Here is a 20,632-nt window from a genome sequence, read left to right as displayed (position 1 = left end):
CAAAAGAACACCAAAATATAATTTTTTTACCATTACTCTCTTTCGATACGAGATACGAGTCTCTCTATTAGGCTGTCTCTCCAACAGGATAGTGGAGCCCTGATAAAGACAACCGCTTTACCAACGCTACATTTTTCCTTGTCTCGTTCTACGAAACATGTCCCAATATTATGCAATAACCTGTCCGTGGACAAGTCTTCTTTTTTCTCTGACGTACATACAGTAAATTCTAACGTGCGTGTACCGCGTACAAAACGATTTCTCTACACTTAAAACACGATACGGGCGTAAACAACGTACCCTACTTGTTCCTTTCTTGCCGTTACGCTGAATGATACGTATTTTCTTTTTCTTTTTTACCATGTTCTGTATTCGAGAAAAAAAAAAAGAAAAAAAAATATACACATCGAATTGAGTATCCTCCTTCTTTTCGTAGTCGGATAAAAACGAAAGATACGTCAGATATGATATTAAAAGGGTTGATCACAAAACGATTTAAGGCTTCCTCTCGGAACTGGACACGCGTCTGGTTAATTGCTGATGAATGTTCGCACTGTTCTGCTCTTTAGACAATACACTAGGAACAGTTTCTTTATTAGAGGTAGAGGTGGGCGACGTGCATCCGGTATGGGTAGCGTTCGGGATTATACCACGTATAAACATCCCCGCGCAAGCCCATGGGAAAGCCCTATAAATCAAATTAAACGATGCATTTAATTTATTGCCATGTCGGTGGTTTTTTCAATTATTTACCATTTTGCGACGAGCAGAAGGTAGAGGTAACCAGGTACAACGGCAATCTTCTCGTTACACCTCATAGCAGACACCACTCGATCCGCCACTTCGTTCGGACTAAGTCTCGGAAAGAATCTGAATAAAACAGGTAAAAGTGATAAAGAAAAGCGCGTACAAGCAGTAACGGGTTTGCATAATTGCAAAGTGGAATGCTTACCTAGGCGAAACGTCCTCAAACATACCCGTGCTGCGAATGAAAAACGGACATATCACTGTCGTGTTAATGTTGTATCCCTCGGCCTGTAACGTACGATGAACAATTTGTTAACAATAAGGTCAATTGCACAATGCTGAATCGATTTCATTAGCCGAAAGATGTATACGTTACCGCTAACTCCATGTGAAGCGCTTCCTCGAAACCGATAGCCGCAAATTTCGACGTACAATAATCCACTAATTTCGGCACGCCTATGTGTCCAGCCAGACTGGCGATGCTCACGATGTGACCCTTGTTGTTCTCCATCATCGACGGTAAGAACGCCTTCGCGGTCTTAACAAGGAAAATTACTACCGTTAATACACAGCCGTTCGGTTGATCGTAAAACCTGCATCCTCGCTTTACTCCGAATCGTTAATGCCAGACTAACTGTTTGCAAAACAACCGAACGATGCGTTAAAGCGAAGCAATTACTAGGAAATGATACAGCGGCGTAACGGGTTACATATTTTGATCTGATCAGCGCGAGAGCTGAATACACGTACTCGTTTGCTACCGTGTACAGGGAACGGTGTTAAAGTGTACACGGTACCGCCATTACCATAAGTAAATATAACTGTAACACGAGTAGTAGCTTGTAAATACTATTCGAACGTAGGAATATACAAAGAGGAAACACGCGAGGTGGACGAGTCGGATCGCGAACAATAAGGGGCACTGGAAAGTGAGATCTTGCCGAAATGACCGTGACATCGGATGCAGCAAGAGGTCCACGGTTGACGCACTCTTCACGAAGCCGTTGACCCACTTCTTCACCTCTTCTAGTGCTCTAGTGCTCTTCTAGTTTTCACTTTTGAAAGTAAAATCGTCGACGCACGATTCGCGCGTAACGGTGTCCCTCGAGTGGGAACAAAGTCTGAAACGCCAGAGGGAAGGAACAAAGAAGAACCGTGCTGGCCAACAGTGTTTCGTTGATCAGAGATTCCCTATTAAATAAAAATTTTGTTTTCACACGAATCGACGACATTACAAAATACGCAGACGTTCCAGAAGCAATTGCAAATAAAAAATGCCATTACAAGGTTCGAACGATCGTTAGTTTCCGAGCGATACAACCGGCAGACCTTGTCCCAGTTTTGCCTCATTGTTTTTTATCACATTATAAAATGAATATGTCAATTGACGTTAAATCCGTGATGTAACACGTCTCGCAGAATCGGTATTCTTAGCCAGGTTGGGCTATCATTTTCATTCTTCGTGCTCCGAATCCACACGACTAGCTAAAGCCAACCCGTTGATCGGCATCGATGATGCTTCGCGCGGATGACGCCTCGTGAACTTTCACTCTGTATCCCGTTACATCGACGAACGCTTGGCGACTCGCGAAAACGGTGCTAGGAAGGAAAAAGCACTTCCAGGTACAATCACTGCCGTACGTTTACGAGAGTAGCGTTTAGAATTGTTTACAAGAACGTATGCGGTTCGAGAAGATCGTTCATGGCTATTAGAGTGCGGAGAAGGGATTCTGAGGACGTAAAACGAGCGCACAACCTCTTTCTTTAACTTGTTGCAGCGAGTATTCGCATCGGAGTACAATATCACGACAATGAACGAAATCTTTTCAAAGAATATTTTAAATTCTATAGCTCACTGCTTTTTAGAGATTGAAAAGATTTACATTTGATTCCTGCTAATAATTATGTAAATTTAGAATTAACAAACTATCTCTTCGAGTTTACTTGTTAACCAGCCTTAATTAGTTACATCTACTCCTATAGGAAAGAATCGAACGCATGAAACGTGAGTGGAGTTTATTTGCCAAAGTAGGAAGCGGTGTTAGCCAGCAGTATCTGAGTTTGGCAATCAAGCGGTTCGCGTGTCGCAACCACGACACGCGAGCGTACTGTAACGGCACGCTCGAGCGGCTGCATCTATGCGACCGGTTTTCTCTCCTGACCAACGGCAACCAGCCTAAACACAGCTACAACGAGAATGCACAGTTCTCACTCACGCTTCTCATCGCGAACAAAGAGAATCGCGCTTTTGAATCTCAATGCTGAACCACGTGGACCTGACGTGGACGAGGGTAATTACAGCGGACCGATGAAAAAGATCTCTGAACACCTCAAGGACGCACTGTTCTTTCTCTTTGCTGGATCTATGATAAATCTAGCGTGCGTGTCGTCATCTCGAGAATAGATTACTTGCTTTGAATAGAAACACGATTCTGACTGTAATAGTTGCGCGGTTAGATTCACAAGATAACAGCGCGCCGCTTTGACGATATTTTTATTCCGAAAAGCAGCTTCGTCCTAGGATTGTCCTTTGACGGATTGCAAAAGTTTTCGAGAAACTCCAGAAACGTACCCAAAAGTGGCTCATCACGTTCACATCCATCGTCCGAATGATCAGCTTGTCCGGTGTGTCCAAAAATTTCGTACCACTGACCACACCGGCATTGTTGATCAAAATCGTCACCTGCAACATACAAATAAGATGAATTTTTCATTCCGGACGTAACAAGGTCTCCGTCAAGGTTTCTCGGTTCGGATGATGTAAAATTAAATTTTACATCGTTGATTTAAGAATGACATAAGAAGAGAAAAAGAAAAAGATACCAAACGAATCGATAAATTTCATGTTTTTTTGAGTTTCTCGGAACGAGACGGGCGACGTTATTGGCGACATATTGCAACGCTATGGCACAACCAAGGATTTCACAATGTTCGCTCGTCCCCTAGAAGCAGAGGTGGTTCGCGCGACCACCTCGACGCGACGCGTATCCACTCTCGAACGCTTCGATCTTGCGAACACATTTTACCACCGAATTCCTCCCAATCGCTATGCTAGAATTCGTTTAACATTTACGTACAATCGTCGCTCTTGCGAAATGGAAATATCTATCGTTCCATTGCAAACTTTCCTATTCGTTTTCAAATTCTAAGAAAGATACTTAGGTATCTTCAGGCTCTGTTAATCGAGTTCATAATCTGCATTATGAAACGTACAGGTACAATTGGGTCAGAGTATAATCGAGTGAACAGCTAGGACTTGCGAGAAAGTAGATGCAAATGATTCATCTGCTGGTGAACGCTACAAATACTGCTAGTTTATATTAGAAAGACAATAAATCGCTGATTTACAAGTGACTCATTCGTCGATCTAATTATCTTCTGACAGATCACCGAGATAATGAGAAATTCTCACCTGTCCAACCTCTTCCTTGACCAATGCCGCTTTCTTGTAAACATCCTCCCGGTCGCATAGATCGCAGACGTAACCGTAACAGGTGCCACCTGCGGCTTGTACCAGTTTCACCGTCTCATCCGTACCTGAAACGATCAAACACCGAATAAATATGAAAATATCAAATGAAAGTAATCGTCGAAATCGATTAAAAAAATTGCAATTATTTTGTATTTCAAACAAAAGATCAACGTGTCCTCCAAGTCTCATGGCTTTGATCGATCGACGAACGAACGAACCTGCACCTGAATCAGCCGAATCTCTCTTTCTCCGTTGAACGCGTGTTAGAAACAGGCAACAAGGACAGGACATTAATCGTCGACAACAGGTGGATTACCGGTCGACCTAGTATTTGCTCGTTCCTCATCGTTTGCGAGCCTTCTTGCACACGGCAGGTGACGATATGTGCCTGGCTTTGTAAATTCCATCGAGTTCGAAAGAACGAGGAATACATATATTAGCTGGATCTCGTTTCATTTGCATAATATACTCCGTGTTACGAAACGAGTTCGTGAGAAGAAACACGGATCAAAAAACTATTACAACTTGATAAATAATCCCGACGCAACACCTTCCACTCCACTATTCTTGTTTCTTTTTTTTTAATTCCTTTTTTTCCTCGTTCGTTTCATTGAATCTTCTAGCAAGTATAATAAAATGTAGTAACCTTTTCATTCTGACATTTGACGACAAAAAAAGATCAACGACAAATTGATCGTTAAACTTGGGACCTTTTGGAACAAGTTTATTTGTATTTTAATTTACTTTTTTCGTTAATCAAATATTAATGGTATACAGAATTACCGATTAACATAGCAATTCAGAATATAAGCAAAATTTGACTGATTCGTATCGCATTCATGAATAATTCCACGCGTAACTCGTTCGAGGATAATCGTTCGGATTTGTAAAATTCATCGAACATCGACAAAACATTTAGCAATCGTTTGATTCTACCGCGAACTATTAACGTTTCTTTCGTAAACCAACAAATTTAACTTCCATTTGCTTACAATTGTTCATCGACCTGTTCGAACCTGTTCATTTGTTTGCCAGTCAAACACAAGTTTTTTACTATTTTCTTAATAGCCGATGAATAGGTAATTAACGGGACTCAGACCATCGATTTTTGAAAATTCGTCGAGTAATCGGTGATCGAGGCGCAAGTTTCTCGCGCCTCGTAGAAAGTCGAAGCTCGTGGAGAGGTAGTTGTTTCGCCTGTTGACCAAGTGGTACGTGCGTTCACGTAGATTATAAAGGGTAATTGCAAAACGTGGAATATCCTGTTCTCTGGCAAACCACGTTCTCTCTGACCAACGGAATCGTTTATCGCCACGATTCCCAAATCGTTTATTCCCGAATTGATTATTAGGCAATTATAAAAGGGGTCGTGATTGGAGAAACATTGCAGAACCTAATTCATTTTAATAATAGTTATGTCGAAACCAATTCTATTAGCGGTTGTTACGCTGATTTTTGATAACCGAAAGGAATGTAAGAGGGAGTCGAGACTCGAAAAAAGTTGGGAAACACCCGGTGTGAAGATTTCATTAAAATAACATTCGATTGCGAGCTTTGCCCAGGCTAATTACACTCTGCGAACGATTACCAACACCGAACAATTCGGAATAAATGGACCTAAGCGATGTGAGGAAACAGCGCTATCTAAAAGACATTTACAGCCGGCGAAGGAGTACGAGAATATCGTGAAATTCCACCTTTTCCTTTTTTTTTTATACTACGATTAACCAGTTTGCAAAGCCGATCGACCAGATTCGTTTGGACGGCCTTCAGTGTCATGCCGGTTCGCTTTTCTCGGCTTGGTGCAGCCTGTGCGAAAGTAAAATTTCAGCTTGCTGTGCTGGAGGGAAGAAACCTTCCACCATGATGGCCATGAAGTTTACCCTTCGACGCGCAAAGGACAGTGAATTAAGTAAATGATGGTTCCTTCCCTTAACCAGAGTTAACCTTCCTTGATAAGGATGGCCTCCATAAGTATCCGATGTTACAAGGATGCGGCAACCTCCGGGATCCTGAGAAACGATCCGGCTCTCCCTGATTCGACTCTTGTCATTCGTTGGATCGCTTTCGGTGACACGTGTCCCGCTTCCAAAGAACAAAGTCACCGCGAGGCCAGAACAGTGCAGCTTATACGATCAATATTCCGCCCACGAGGACGAGTTTCTGATTGCCGACGTTTGAAATTCATTACGCGGTCTTCCTCTGCCCGTGAACCCGAACAGTCTCTCCTTCCCTCCCGTAATCGCGATTAATTTCTCTCGATCCTTATCGCCTCCTTTTTCTTATTCCACCGTTTCGTCCGCCGGTTCGATTGCACAACTTTACGATCTTCGCCTCGAGCATTTCAAAAACCAGAGAAACCTTTTTACCAAACGACACGTTGCTTACTATTCGCGCCTACAATCCAAGGAAGGATTCAAGTTTCACGAAACGAGACCTATAATATATTTTATCTTCGGTCGTTTTCGCTGAAGACTCTGAAGCCTGTTTAAGACGGAATTCATTGTGATACGAGAACACGAAGAGGCAGTGAACGAAGAAGGTCAGGCAAAGGTATATACACCTTTCGTTCAACAGGTGGAGGTCATTAACACGGTCGAATGTTGATTCTTGCATGAGCCGACAAATGCACGACCTTCGAGGCACCGATTCGTATCTAAACTTGGCACAATTATAGGAGTAGCCGAAAATAATAATTTTGCAAAATCATAACAAACGCCTGTAGGAAACAAGACAGAAACTCGCGTTTAACTATGCGCTTCAGCGATAGCAGTCTCCACGAGTTCAATAGAGATCAAAGAAAAGAAATTAAAAGGAAAATTAAAGAGGATTTTAAGTAGCAGTGATATATTATGCAAGCGGAAAATCTAAATTAGAATATAAAGTGGTATTCACATCAGATCGTATTCAGAATAATTATAATTATAGCATGTCGCGCTAGAAACATCCGTTTTCATTGGCAATTAACTCATTAAATTCACCATTCATTATGCTCTATTGATAAGTAAATGTTTGATTTATCATAATTGGATTCTAATAATATAAATCTAAATCTACCTTACCACGTATGTACATTTCTCTATAACACTTAACGCGATAATGAGTCGCTGTTTCTCTCCGCGCTTCTTAATTACGTAATTCGAACAGACAATGGATGAATACGTAATGATCATCTAGATTGATTCTGTTGTTGTTTTTTTTTCAGAATCATTCTATTTAATGAAGAGGTACAAATTTACTCTATCTAATCCGACGTATAATAATATCATTAAGCATCAAGGAAAGAAACTTGAATTCTTGGTCAACGATAGAATAATTTCTAGTTTAGACAACGACAAGGACGCAATGCGGCGTTTGAAAATTAAAACGATGCTCGATCTATTCATATTTAAAGTCTGATCACGCTTTGAACGTCCTTGAAATTCGGATGTTTATCGACTCGTGGACTCACAAGTATCGTCACAAGTTCAAATGTATCCGGACACTTTAAATGTCACCGACGGTACGTTAACGAATGCTTTTAAGAAAAAAAGATCCAGCCAGCCAATTACAGATTTTTAGGAACGATACCAACGATATTCCCTGACGATAGAGTAACATGAAAATTCAGATCAGAAGAAAATTTTCTTCGTGAAACGTAGAACATTCGTGAAACGACTCTGGCCACCAGTTGATCACCCACTCTCTTCCTACAAGATCAATTTTTCGTTGCTTCTTTAACGAATTCATAAACAATTGAATATATCGAATAAATGATTCGTTAAATATTTTTATCATTACACAAGTGACGTCTGAATCGTACCCTGAATTTCATATCATAGGTCAGGGATCACCAGATTATGATTCACCCAGAAATCTTAAAGAACGCTTTATCGTAGACTCTACAGACCTTTTGATGCCCTATTAGCATTGCACAACTACGGTTTTTGTTATGGTTCTTCTAATAATTTTTAGTAGAATTTCCATTCAAGTACTGATAGTTATTATGAAAATTACACCTGAATCCTTTTACACAGCAACCCACGCATTTATTCACACAATACCGATACTTACTCGAACAGAATATTAAATCCTATTACTTTAAAAAATTCGCGCTCCAAGTTCAAGAGCAATACATGATATCATCATTTTTTTGAAACGTTTGAAAATGCGCGAACAAACACGTGAGTCACTACCCTATTTAAAAAATGGTCTTTAACAGAGCTGCAGGTTGTGGCCTAATATCTTTGTTATTCCAAAGATTTATCGAGTCCTGTACAGTTTTCAGAAGCAATCTTTTCATCTATAAATAAAAAAGATGACTGAAGCTTACCAGTTTTGTTGACGTCCCAGATCACAACGATGGCCCCAAGATTGGCCAGCCTAAGGGCAATTAGCCTGCCCAGACCACCACCACCCCCGGTCACCAAGGCTATCTCACCGTCGACGTTTTTCATCTTGTATTTCATGGGAATCAACAATTTGATGATACCCTCGACGATGGAGACCGCCGCGAGGAGCAGGAAACCTATCACATCACTTGTGGATTTTAAGAAAGACATGGCTGTCCCGTTCTTCCAACAGAAGCTTCAATCTGAACCTTCGACGTGGAACGACTCTTCTGCGATTCGACGATGCCGATCGATCAGGATATCATAGCTTGTCCCAGCACGGGGTGTGTATTAGGGCTTCCGTACGCGGAGAAGGGAGTTGTTGCGGCTGGCACAGCCAAAAATTAACCGTACACCGTCCGGGATCTTCTTAGATAATTTCAAATTTTCTGGAAAACAAAATTAAGTGTTAAAATAATTGTAGAATAAGTATCTAATAAATAACAGCTGGCAAAGTATAATGTAAGTTTTAACTCAAAAACCGTACGACCTATATTTCAAATGACTGCAGACAGATTCGCGCGAACAAATCACTGATAACACAATAGGTGTATTCTTGCTAATGGGAACAGGCTTCGAGCCGTACCTGAAACACGCTTATCTGATAAGAATGAAGTAACACGGTCACAGATTCGTCGGTAATGTTAGTTACACAGGTAATGGTAGGTAACACCGATGTAGAAACTAGTGTACGCTTTCTCCAAATTTCGTATCACTTTCTTCTCGTAGCCGCGTAAAGAGGACGTATTTCGACGAATTGATTAAAACCAACAGACGAGTAAGTTGATCCAAATCTTCTACGACAAAATACCTTTGGAGGTAAACGTGATTCTAAGACACGGTTATTTACACGATTACATTTTGTAACTTGCTTTTTACGATACGCGTAACTAGTTGAATGGAACAATGAAAGACTCGAGGAAGAAAGTTTCGAGTTCGCGCAAGAAATTTGTTATGTTAGCACAAACGCGGCTACGCAAAGGGTTCGAGGGGGAGAAATGTTTTCGAAAACGTTCACGAACGTGTTGCGATTCTTCCGTTTTCCTGTTTACGATTTTATGTACGATTTTCGCGGACGTTGTTAACGATTACACGAACGAAACAGGAATATCACATCGGTCGGTGGGTGATTCGCTTTCTAATGAGGCGCGAAATTTACTTTCGATTTTCAGCCGTGGATTTCGACGAATTTTTCGTTTCTTTTCAGCCAACCAGCGATGCCTCGAACAATTATCGAATGTTACATCGAAGAGTTTGAAGGAGAAGAAAAATCTTGCCGCAAAACAGTATCACGAGAAGCAGAAGCTTACGTGCTCGTTTCACTCGATCCAGGAAAAATAGCCAACTAAAAATACGTAGATTCGAAATCGTAATACGGAACACGTACATGCAAAGAGACGTACAACGAGTCGCTTCGACGATTCTGTCGTAATCGTAATCATAACTTTGAACAATGATCTAGCACACGAACGCTAACGCGCTAATTTTCAATTCACATTCTGCTGTTGTTACTTTTAAGTCTGCATCTCAATCGAACTAATTTATTCGTCGTTCGTGATTAACTTACTAATTAGAAGAACATGATTATCGCCTTTTACGAATCTTTTACGATTATCGCTTACGAGTTCACACTAAAATCTAATTGAATTCGTCCCACGTTTCTAACGCGAACTTAGCTTCACAGAAATTTAATTGATCCTAAAAAAATCGACCGACCTATGATATACGTTTGTTCTACTTTGTACGGAAACGTCCTCCGGTAAATTGATCCGATTCAATTAACCGTCATTACTGCGATAGCATGCACGAACAAACGATCGAGTGACGACGCAGAAGAAGGTAAATTGACAGGCAACTATTGCAAAATAGTGCTCGATCACTTACTGGCGTGTGGGCGTGAGAAGTTTCGTTAACGATCTTTGGAATTATAACTGGTTCGTTCGTACGAATCGTTAACGATTTCGATCGACCACTTACAAAAATGCTGAACGGTATTTTAATGGATGCCATGAACGACAATATTATTCAGTAGAATTCCTGTTTTCATCATTTCCGCGTCTAAAAAGGTCACGAATCGTTTTGGATCGATGTTGCATAAATGTGTTTTTCAATATGTATCACACGACCGGTAAGAAAATGCGACGAAGGTGAAACCGATCACCGAAAGCAGCTTCTCGAAGAATACCTTCACGAGGATCAGGTAGCCACTTTCAAAACTTATCCCGCCCGCAGACGATCGAGCGTGTTTCAGCGAGTTAACGAATTGAATTTGCGATCGCTGTAACCCTTCGTCTCTCTTTCTCTAACAATAAGTAGTTGAATACACACTCCTGTACATGACAATATTCTCTAGAACTTAATGATCGTTGAACGAGAAGAATAAAGCATGCAACAGATAGATCTCTGAGCAGATGACGAGAAGGATCCATGGTGTAGTCGATAAATCAAAAGTAGATAAGATTGATAGAATGTCTTACTATCGAATGCCGCGCTGGTTCTCTGGTGATCGTTGTTCGTCGACAGTCACTCGCGTTCTGAAACGAAAACTTGGCTAGAGTGTAGAACCAGACACAAGGGAGTAGTGCACGAGAAGGTGCGTACCTGTACGAAAGTCGTTCGCGTACGGTTAGAGATACTAGTCTCACCGGCACTACGGTTGTCGGTGTACTGAATGAAACGGTGGCTCCGGTACGCCTTTACCCTCTCGACAATCTCTCGAAAAACATTCTGCGCGCGTTAAGCGAGAAACACATACAACAACATTAATAAAGATAATTGGAAGTGCATCGATTAATCGCCCACTTTGCATCTTTTTCTTGTACCTTTATATCTTTTCCATATAATTTTAAATTAATCGTATATTATTGCTTGAAACAATTACATCGTTCACTGCAAATGTTTTCGGTATTATTAACTGTTTATTATTATTCGCTGATTATTTAAGCGTGAAATGGAAAAATTACAATGCAAAAAGTTAAGACCTTACCGGTTCATAGCGTTGCACTTATACATTTAAGGAGTAAAAATTCTCAAAGATGTTAAATGAAAATTTTCTATTACCTATTTGTTCCATTGTCTTCTCTTAGCTCGTTTTGCGCTTGATTTACTGCTTTTGACGTAGAGTTTTCGCTTAGATCGGCCAGCAACATCTGCAAACATGGACTTTATGTTCAAGCATCCTTGAAATTTTCTCGTTTAGAAATCGTATAAATAGAAGAAGTTGGTGTGTAGATCGGTTCATTGCGGAGAGTTCTTTCAATGAACTGTAGCTATTCTTAGACGAATCAGGCTCAAGAAGATAAAGTATTTTATTGAAACAACAACTATTAGATGAAAGATAATACTTGTTGATATATTAATCATTATGCAACACTAATCTAGTTACAATAATAATATTTGTTTATTAATCGCGTAGTAAACTGAATACCTGATCTGATTGATCTTATCGTGTTATTTTATTCAGTCTATATCTCTGAATAATAAATAATGAAATTAAAGTTTTTTCCACAAGCATAAAAAATCGTTTAACAAAAATGTTATCTCATTCTCATTTATGAACAAATCGAAGTTACATAAAAAGAGGAACAGAATACATACACAGTACGCTTGTCATGACATAGCGCGGTTTCATTGCCGCTTATTGTTCATATAATTTGCAAACTGGAACACCAACTAATTGTTCAACAGTTAAACACTAACAAAACGTTTAACAGCCAACAGTATTCACCGTCACACTTCCTTCGTGCAAAACGACGAACAGCACTAACGAACATTGAACAAAGGAGGATTTTGGTCCTGAGAATGATCCATATCGCCCGACCATGGGATAATTGGGATTAAGGCAGTAGAATTTCACGTCTCAAGGAGATCCGGTCGATATCAAGCAGTCGAATCGACGTTCTTGTGGAAACTAACTGGAAAAAGGACCATGGATGAAGAGTGAAGGCGACTCAAACGTTAAAATATTAAATAATATGAATAGTTGTTCGTTCAAATGGAAGTTGTTTTCGACTATTGAATACTGATAATCTAAAACTTTTCCATTTGTTTCGAGTCCTACAATTCAATCTACCAGCAAAGCGTTATAATAACAATCGTAATCGCCTTCTTTTGCGTTGCAAGTAAACATGGTTATTTTAATTTGGCAATAAAAATGAACCAACTCTATTGGGGATAAGACTAGCGCCAATATCGAACAGTTACTAATAATACAGCTTTGATTATTTCTTTGTTATTGTATGGTAATCTCTCGAACGAGACTATCTTCGTTTCAACTCCCGCTTTGCTTTTACTTGCAATTGTAACGATTTGCTCTAATGAATCTCTAATTCTTTTGTAAAACCAGACGAAATGGAAAGTTACATTCCAGTGGGCACCGTTGAACTTGAAGAAATCTTTCTCCTTGCTGTCTAGAAATACAGGCCATTTCACGGCGAAAACGCCGGCTTTCCAGAGCAACTCTACACAAGTGAAAGTGACGGATTCAGAATAATTCGGAGCTCTTGGATGTTGATCGGCATCAAATCCTAATCGATTGCTAACGATGTTCCTATGGCGTAGCACAATCTTCTGAAACGGTCCAACGATCGTTAATGTTAACTTTTCGCAATGAAATTTTCTTTGAAAAACTTGATTACTTATATAGAAAACCTTAAGATTGTTAACGATCGTCGTTTCATCCTCATTATTATCACTGAAATTTTGATAGATTTCATTAACTTGAACATTAATTAATTAACAGTAGGAATGTGGAAAAAAATGATTATTTTTTAACAAGAAAACAGCTTACCGTTAAACGTGTCTTGAAATTTCACGTTAGTAGAAGGCCGAAGAGCCCCCTCGAAGTGAAACCGTTCTTCAACGTTCGAGGTGTCTAAAAGAATAAAAATTACGAAATTATTGTCAGTATGTACTTTCACTGAAATTCGCATTGGGTAAACCTGAGTGGAATGGACCTGGATGAGCGTCATCGAAGCTTTTTGCTCCACTAGACGATTACTAAATATGCAAACACAAAAACGTACAAATATTAACACTCTAAGGGGGCACTCTTTTGCCTCCAAAGATTTCTACATATTCTATGAACGTATTCAATTTCAACGTCTATCGATGAATCTCTGATATCTTCGACCTTAATAAATTTACCGTTCGTCATTTCAATAACATGTTCAATGATTTTTTTACGATTTTTCCTGTTTTGAATTTGAATGTATTCCTGATTTAAAACAACTCTTCGTTTTGAACGTAAAAAAATTCATCCACAAATGATCTCATCAAAAGATCCATTAAGAATAAGATTTCAAATTTAAAAGCAAAAATTTTACGTTAATTACCGCCTGGCTTTCAAAAGGGATTAAATGTCCGCGTCGGTATGTCTGCATTACCAATGTTTCTTCGACAGATGGCAACTCTGTACCGGATTATCGAATCGATTCGAAGTTTGAAATAAAAATTTGAATTCAGTAAACATGTTATCAAAGTGTTTTCATTTCTTATCATTATAAACATGTAATTTTTATCAAAATGCTATGACGCAGTTCTTAATATTTATTTCGAGCAGAAGTAGTTCTTAAAGCGATGAACTTAACGCTCTTAAATTATTCTTTTTATTTAATTTTGTAAAGAACTGCAATTATCTTTGCAAAATTTATTTGTACGTCCACTGCAATATAAACGCGGATCCTTGAACACCGTAAACGATAAAAAAACTTTATTCGTCCCACTGACTTGAAAGGACACACAATAAAGTTTACTATTGTTTACGACGTCGTTTACCTTACATTTATTCATTAATTCAAGCATGGCTCATTACGAGAAGTAACGTATTGCATTGACAATGAACAAACGCGTGACTTTGTCATTGTAATCTGTCTGTCTTTCAGTACCAAAAAATGATTCATTCCTCGTCACGTTCGACAAAGACGAAGGTCTTTCAGCCGAAACTTCTTTTCGGCCGAAGGAATGTTAACAGCACAAAGCTGATGACAATAGGAACTGCTTTGAAAATGTGTAACTTCAACAAACTTCTGACTTAACAATTTTAAGAAACAGAATCTAAAACTGACAAGTCATTCTCCCTTCTTGATCTGTATAATTCATATCTTCCTCGTTGTTTGTAGAAAAGGAGTATTAGTGGCCTAGATCTTGAACGTCATCCTTTCACCAGCCATAGGATGAATCCTGCTATCTTTCATTGTTTGCACTATGAGAACCGTTTGTACAAATTGTGCGAATGATTCTCTCAAATGAAGGCATGCTATATTGTCATTCTCTATATCTCCAATGCTCCTTCGAACATGGATGTATCAAGGATCGAAGCGAATTTCCATCAGAATTGTGTAAGCCGAAGGAGTATAATACACCGTTTGTATTGCTCGCACGTAATTCGAGGATTCACTTGGATCTCGTAACTTTCTATTACAAGAAAAATAACAAGGACTGATGGATCGCAAATCAATGACCTCGTGTAATTTCCTGCAATACATTATCCTGTTACTCGATGTTACGATGACCACCACAGAGTGGATACTCATAGTAATGATTTTCTATATTACAGGACTTGAAATTACAGGACTTGAACCGTCGACGAATTTTCTATTCCTTCTCTGAAGAAATGTGTTTACAAAGAATTCAATCTGAAAATACAATCGTAGAAGGAAATACCTCGGTTGATCAACTCTCCACATAGATGGAACTATTCTTCCAGTATTTCATGCTTTGTATACGGTTCAATCCTAGGGCTGATATTTCATTGCACCGTAAAATCATAGGACAGCATCAGTAGGGCAAGAAGAGAGAGGTAACGGAAACTTTCACCATAAGATTCGGTACAGGTATACATATATGGTAGTAGGAATCTGCAGCACGTGTTCTGTGCATCTTGTAGGATACGGAACTATAGTAAATCCAGCGGTGTACAAAGACCAGGTTCTTGTGGAGCTACTGCCTTATTCTAGGTAGATTGCTTCTACGTTCTTCTAAATTTCTTATGTACCTTTCTAATCTTGCCGTTTTCTTGTGAAAGGCTTCTACAGAAATTTATATCATGCTCCAGTGCAAAATCAGGGACCCGTATCAATGAGAATGGCATTTCAAGTTTCACAGAGGAACTGTAATCAGTAATTAAATTAATTTTTAATAGATGAAAAATGAATGATGGAAAGTAGGGATACTTTGAAGTGATGTTTAAGATAATTTCTCTGATACCTTTCAAGAGGACTTTTAGGTACGTGACTGAGCAATGCTTCAAGTTACGCATCAAAACACAGCGGGTCTTACAATTCGGGCGCACCAGGAGGAGGTACATCCGTCGGCACCAGTCGATCCACTGACACTCAAGCACAGAGAGACGGGAACCGCTTTTCAAACTGAAGTCATTTTCGCTAGTGTTAAACATCCTCAGAAAACTTCATCTTCAAAGAGGTAATGACTTTTAATAAGCAAAGCATCCAAGTAGCACGTTATTTTAAATAAAACCACTTCCTGCAAAATAATGTGAAATTATAAGATTGTCATAATTAAATAAAAGACATTAAAACATTGTTTCTGTGATAAAACGGTGATTGAAAATTGCGAGAAGAGAAAATGTGAAATTAAAAAATGAACGTAAAAATTACCTTTCGAAACACGCGAAACATTGTGCGGTGAATTTAAAACGCTAAATCCTCGAATTTTGAACGAGCATTTCTTTTTTATCGATTTTCTATTTTTTACGGACACCTTTCCAATATTTGTTTAACATGCTTTCACCATTGATGTTATCAAATAGAAACGCTTTATACGACACTACACAAAACTATCTACCGTTCGTTCAAATTAACGCCGCGGGACGGAAACCGGTTTCATTTCCTTCAAGAGCCGTTCAAGCTTTCCACATGAAGAATTTCTTTTTGTCAGAAGGACAATTTTTATTTTGAGAACATACCGTCTAAATCGAAAAGAGAAAGAAAAAAAAAAGAGAACGGTAGAAGAAGATTGTTTGATAAACTTTCTATATTCCCTTCTCGCGTGAAAATGTGGTTCCTAACGAATAATGTCAACCCAATAAATATTCGAGCTATAGTGTACGACGATCGTGGAATAAATTTTACAAACGAAATACTTCCCCGTTTGATTCCGCATAAGGAACCAAGCGAGGCTGGTGCATTGACCGAAGTTAATAACACCCGTCACCGCAAATCTGTTACTCGCTCGTGAACCGGTACTACTACTCACGCAAGTGTACCGTAATGTATATACGTAATTTCTGTCTATCAGTACAAGTTATCAGGCGATGCGTTTCTATTTTCCGTGAAAGGAAAGAGAGCCAGTTCTTTTTCGAGAGTCCAACTGGAGTCGCGGGTGAATGCGTTTGAGGAAAACGCAACTGTTGACGCGACCCATGATTCAATGAAACGCGTTTCAAACGCCTTGCATTTCTTTTTTTCAATTGAATAGAATTGATGACTTTGTAATGTAGGGGTATAAATGGAGCTACCGGAATGGGTCAACTTACTGTACGACGTTTTACTATTCGCGGGAATGGCATTGATTTACATAAGCGAGGCTCTTATCCTGACCTTCATTCCACGACGTTATCGTGCAAAATCTATCAAAGGAGAGGTGGCTCTGATAACAGGAGGCGCTGGAGGAATTGGAAAGCTGATGGCCATCAAGCTGGCCAAACTTGGAGCACACGTTGTCATCTGGGATATCAATAGAACTGGTAAATCCCAATAGAGCTTAATGCCATAAATAAGTTAACTGCAAGCGCTTCTATGAACACAATCCGCAGGTCTGGAAGATACAGTTCAGGAGATTAGACAAAATGGAGGAAAATGCTCGAGTTACTATTGCGATATTACCAAGAGGGAAGAAGTGTACAGGATAGCGAAGACGGTGCAGATCGAAGTTGGCCCTGTAGGATTATAGTCTTCTTTCTAAGGAACAAATTACAATTTCATGTTACTCGATAATATTTTATTCAGGTTACCCTGTTGATAAACAACGCGGGCTATGTACATGGAAAAACGCTTTGGGACTTACCAGACGATGAAATCGAGCGCACTTACAGAGTTAACATTCTGTCGCATTATTGGGTAAGTTCAGTTAGACAATGCCTAAAGGAGAGCGTTGAAACATTTGCATTCAACGCAGATTACCAAAGCATTCATGAGGGACATGATGAAAAACAATCACGGTCACATCGTGACTGTGGCAAGCGTGGCAGGACTCTTAGGAACTTACAACTGCACGGATTATTCGGCCACCAAATCTGCAGCTATCGGTTACCATGAAAGCCTCTTCAGTGAACTTAGAGTAAAAACCTTTCAAAATTATTTAGACCACATTTCCCTTTTTCAATGGTTAGTAAACAAGTAACATTCCTAGGCCCATGGTTATGATGGAATTCACGCGACTCTAGTATGTCCGTACTTCATCAACACGGGTATGTTCCATGGAGTGAAACCCAGGTATGCAATGGGACCTACGAAACGTTGCCTTTTATAGTTTGACCTGCTATAAATTTATAATTTACAGGCTAATGCCAATGCTAGAACCTGAATATGTAGCAGAAGAAGTTGTATCTGGAATATTAGTGAATCAAATAAATGTTGTACTACCTGGAACAGTTAGATATCTCTTGCCACTCAAATGGTATGTTAGATGAATGTCTACGATCTCAGTAATTTTCATCAGCTATAAAAATCAATTAAAATATTTTTAACAGCTTACTTCCGGCGAAGCTATGTTGGGCTTTAATGTATAATATTATACAAGGACCTCAATCTATGATGATGTTCAAAGGAAGAGAAGACAAGACATTGAAAAACAACAACAATATTGCAGTAATATCCAAAGAAACACGCGCACACTAATGTGTGTACTGAGTACGTTACAAGAAACAGAAGCTGCCTTTAATTTTGACTCCAAGCATTATTACGAATAATTACACTTGTCCGAATGATACAAAAATACTGTAAATTATTATGGAGACTGAATCTGTATACTTTAATTATATGTATTTGTCAACAGTATTTATATCTTTTTAAATGTAAAATATATCTGTAACATATGTAAAAATATTCACAGTAAATCGTAAAAGTAGTGTAATCCCTGACCAAGTTCCCAAATTGATATACCTGTACCCAATTCGGAAGCAAGATCCAGTCGTTGGAAAATAGAGTACAATGTGGGATAAAAGACAATTCCACTGCCCCCCGACGACCTGAAATACATCCCCAAATTTCAACCTAGTCTAAAACAATTTTATCTAAGCTATAAATTCTTGTGTAATCCTGAGTCTTACTTTGCTTCGAAAAAATGTTCTTTGCTGTTATCATCCCACTGAATTTTCCCTTTGAAGGTTTCAAGGATTTTCAGATATTCTGAACCCAAGATAGCTCTTCCACCTTCGGGAGTATAATTGTATCCATAGAAGTTAAGACCTAGCAGTATTTGAGCCCGTTTAGGGCCATCTTCAGGTACTAACAATTTTACACACTCCCTCACCCAATCAACTGGACTATTAGGTCCGGGACGTTGAATAGTTGAATAATCGTAAGTCATTAAAGAGAAAGCTTTTATGTATGGTGATAATTGATCAAAATGATCTTTATTAAATAATTGAACCTTTGGGCTAAAAACGAAGAAAATATATAATACGATTTAATTATGGAAATTACATAAAACAATTTTCTTTGGAAATTACATAAAATAAAAACAGTTCAACCAGAATGAAAAGTACAAAAAGTAAAACTTACCCTCTTGATGGTGGTACTGCTAAAATTGTATCTAAATTATTAGTTTTTAACTGTTGAGCAATAGACTGAATTATTGATATTACAATCTGTGCATCCACACCTGTAAATATAAACTGATTCCATATTTCCAAAACATATCCATCAAAATGAAAGGTCTAGAACAAAGCACCATAGCTGTTGTTATGATGTTACATATATTTAATTTGTTGCACATGTTTTTATAATTACCTCTGCTTTATCTATGAGCGATGAAATTAATTGAATCTGTTTGTGAGTGTCACTGTACAATCTCACAATATCATTAACTGACCAATGTTCAAATAATACTCTTGGTAGAACTGAAAATAATATTCATATAGGTATCATGAATACATTTATAGAAGCATGTCACTTTGTAACATACTGTTTACATAATGAGCATCATTATTTGATGCTCTCATTTCTTTCAACCACTTTTTCTGAACATCATGGGTTGACAATTGCCAACTGCCTTCTGGAAATGTCAACCATACTGGTGATACCGTTGTGAATTTTCCATGAAATATTTTGGAGATTTCAAATCCATTGTTATTCCACTAAAAAAAGAAAATGTTTTTATTTACAATAATGATGTTTAGTATTCAATTTATTACATAATTAAGAACAAATTTACCGGTGTAATATATCCTAAAATATCTCCAGTAAATCGTCTACGAGTTGTATTAGAAAAATAAAAACCTGATTCTCGAATAATATCATGTGGTTTAGTGTTTTTCACCACTAAATTTCTTTGAAAAACATCTTGATTCACAGGACCTATCTGTAAACCCAAAAATAAATAAAAATATAGCAAAAAATAAATATTTTGCTTATGAATATTTAACAAGTTTATTTTTGCTACCTTAGTTTCAACTTTTCCTTTATTCCTTTTACTACTTTTATCTTTGGGCGGTAACAATGTACATTTTGACAATTCAACAAATACTATCAAAACAATTGTTAATCTTAATACATTCATAATAATTATTTGTTTTTCTAGTACTAACTAAGTAAAATCATTAGGGTGATGGTGGAGGACGAACTCCGAATAGCGCATCGGTAAAACAGTCAACGTTTCATCAAAAATTAAGCCAAACAGAAAATGATTTAAGCGTCACCTCAGTTATCGCATTATACTTCCATTTACACATTTATTCATAAGAAAATACTTATATATGTTACGTTTTAATTAAAAACTATCATTGAATCGTCCATTAGGATTAAATCTTGATTAACTAAACTAAGTTTTATGCTCGTTTCACATGCAATATGACTTACTATTT

At 38.4% G+C, this 20,632-nt stretch overlaps 3 protein-coding genes across 4 annotated transcripts; 1 reads left to right on the top strand and 2 right to left on the bottom strand.

Moving 5' to 3' along the window:
- Nucleotides 1-377: 377 nt before the first annotated feature.
- Nucleotides 378-12,326, bottom strand: LOC117602209 (estradiol 17-beta-dehydrogenase 11). The gene is made up of 11 exons (XM_034319937.2): nt 12,187-12,326; nt 11,650-11,738; nt 11,191-11,316; nt 11,067-11,123; nt 8,532-8,978; nt 4,160-4,284; nt 3,320-3,430; nt 1,124-1,285; nt 953-1,035; nt 754-870; nt 378-688 (listed from the first exon to the last, which is right to left on the bottom strand). The coding sequence occupies exons 5-11, from the start codon at nt 8,758-8,760 to the stop codon at nt 496-498; spliced, it is 1,020 nt and encodes a 339-aa protein (XP_034175828.1). The 5' UTR covers nt 8,761-8,978; nt 11,067-11,123; nt 11,191-11,316; nt 11,650-11,738; nt 12,187-12,326; the 3' UTR covers nt 378-495.
- A 4,729-nt stretch (nt 12,327-17,055) lies between these two features.
- On the top strand, nt 17,056-18,446 carry LOC117602210 (estradiol 17-beta-dehydrogenase 11). Its single transcript, XM_034319938.2, has 7 exons — nt 17,056-17,293; nt 17,363-17,487; nt 17,556-17,666; nt 17,725-17,886; nt 17,959-18,041; nt 18,109-18,225; nt 18,299-18,446. Exons 1-7 carry the CDS (start codon nt 17,056-17,058, stop codon nt 18,444-18,446), a joined length of 984 nt encoding a protein of 327 aa, XP_034175829.2.
- Nucleotides 18,393-20,560, bottom strand: LOC117602205 (chitinase domain-containing protein 1). Of its 2 annotated transcripts, XM_076691578.1 has the most exons (8): nt 20,212-20,560; nt 19,984-20,130; nt 19,735-19,906; nt 19,560-19,669; nt 19,332-19,486; nt 18,878-19,207; nt 18,711-18,796; nt 18,393-18,633 (listed from the first exon to the last, which is right to left on the bottom strand). In XM_076691578.1, exons 1-8 carry the CDS (start codon nt 20,326-20,328, stop codon nt 18,617-18,619), a joined length of 1,134 nt encoding a protein of 377 aa, XP_076547693.1. In that variant the 5' UTR covers nt 20,329-20,560; the 3' UTR covers nt 18,393-18,616. The 2 variants fall into 2 exon arrangements, with proteins under 2 accessions (XP_076547693.1, XP_034175820.2); XM_034319929.2 differs by having other exon boundaries at nt 18,393-18,796.
- Between the last annotated feature and the right edge of the window lie 72 nt (nt 20,561-20,632).

Source organism: Osmia lignaria, chromosome 13 (genome assembly GCF_051020975.1).
Source record: "Osmia lignaria lignaria isolate PbOS001 chromosome 13, iyOsmLign1, whole genome shotgun sequence".
NCBI lineage: Eukaryota > Metazoa > Arthropoda > Insecta > Hymenoptera > Megachilidae > Osmia > Osmia lignaria.
This window is presented reverse-complemented; position numbering and strand designations above follow the sequence as displayed.

Bases quoted from the DNA above. Each gene is read 5' to 3' on its own strand.
- LOC117602209 (XM_034319937.2), bottom strand. From the start codon at position 8,760: ATGTCTTTCTTAAAATCCACAAGTGATGTGATAGGTTTCCTGCTCCTC. The intron at 4,285-8,531 runs GTAAGCTTCAGT...TGATCGTTTCAG, and splicing joins CTGGGACGTCAACAAAACTG to GTACGGATGAGACGGTGAAA. The intron at 871-952 runs GTAAGCATTCCA...TGTTTTATTCAG, and splicing joins TTTGAGGACGTTTCGCCTAG to ATTCTTTCCGAGACTTAGTC.
- LOC117602210 (XM_034319938.2), top strand. From the start codon at position 17,056: ATGGAGCTACCGGAATGGGTCAACTTACTGTACGACGTTTTACTATTC. The intron at 17,488-17,555 runs GTAGGATTATAG...TATTTTATTCAG, and splicing joins TGCAGATCGAAGTTGGCCCT to GTTACCCTGTTGATAAACAA. The intron at 18,042-18,108 runs GTATGCAATGGG...TATAATTTACAG, and splicing joins TTCCATGGAGTGAAACCCAG to GCTAATGCCAATGCTAGAAC.
- LOC117602205 (XM_034319929.2), bottom strand. From the start codon at position 20,328: ATGAATGTATTAAGATTAACAATTGTTTTGATAGTATTTGTTGAATTG. The intron at 20,131-20,211 runs GTAGCAAAAATA...TTGGGTTTACAG, and splicing joins AAGGAAAAGTTGAAACTAAG to ATAGGTCCTGTGAATCAAGA. The intron at 18,797-18,877 runs GTAAGACTCAGG...GATGTATTTCAG, and splicing joins GAACATTTTTTCGAAGCAAA to GTCGTCGGGGGGCAGTGGAA.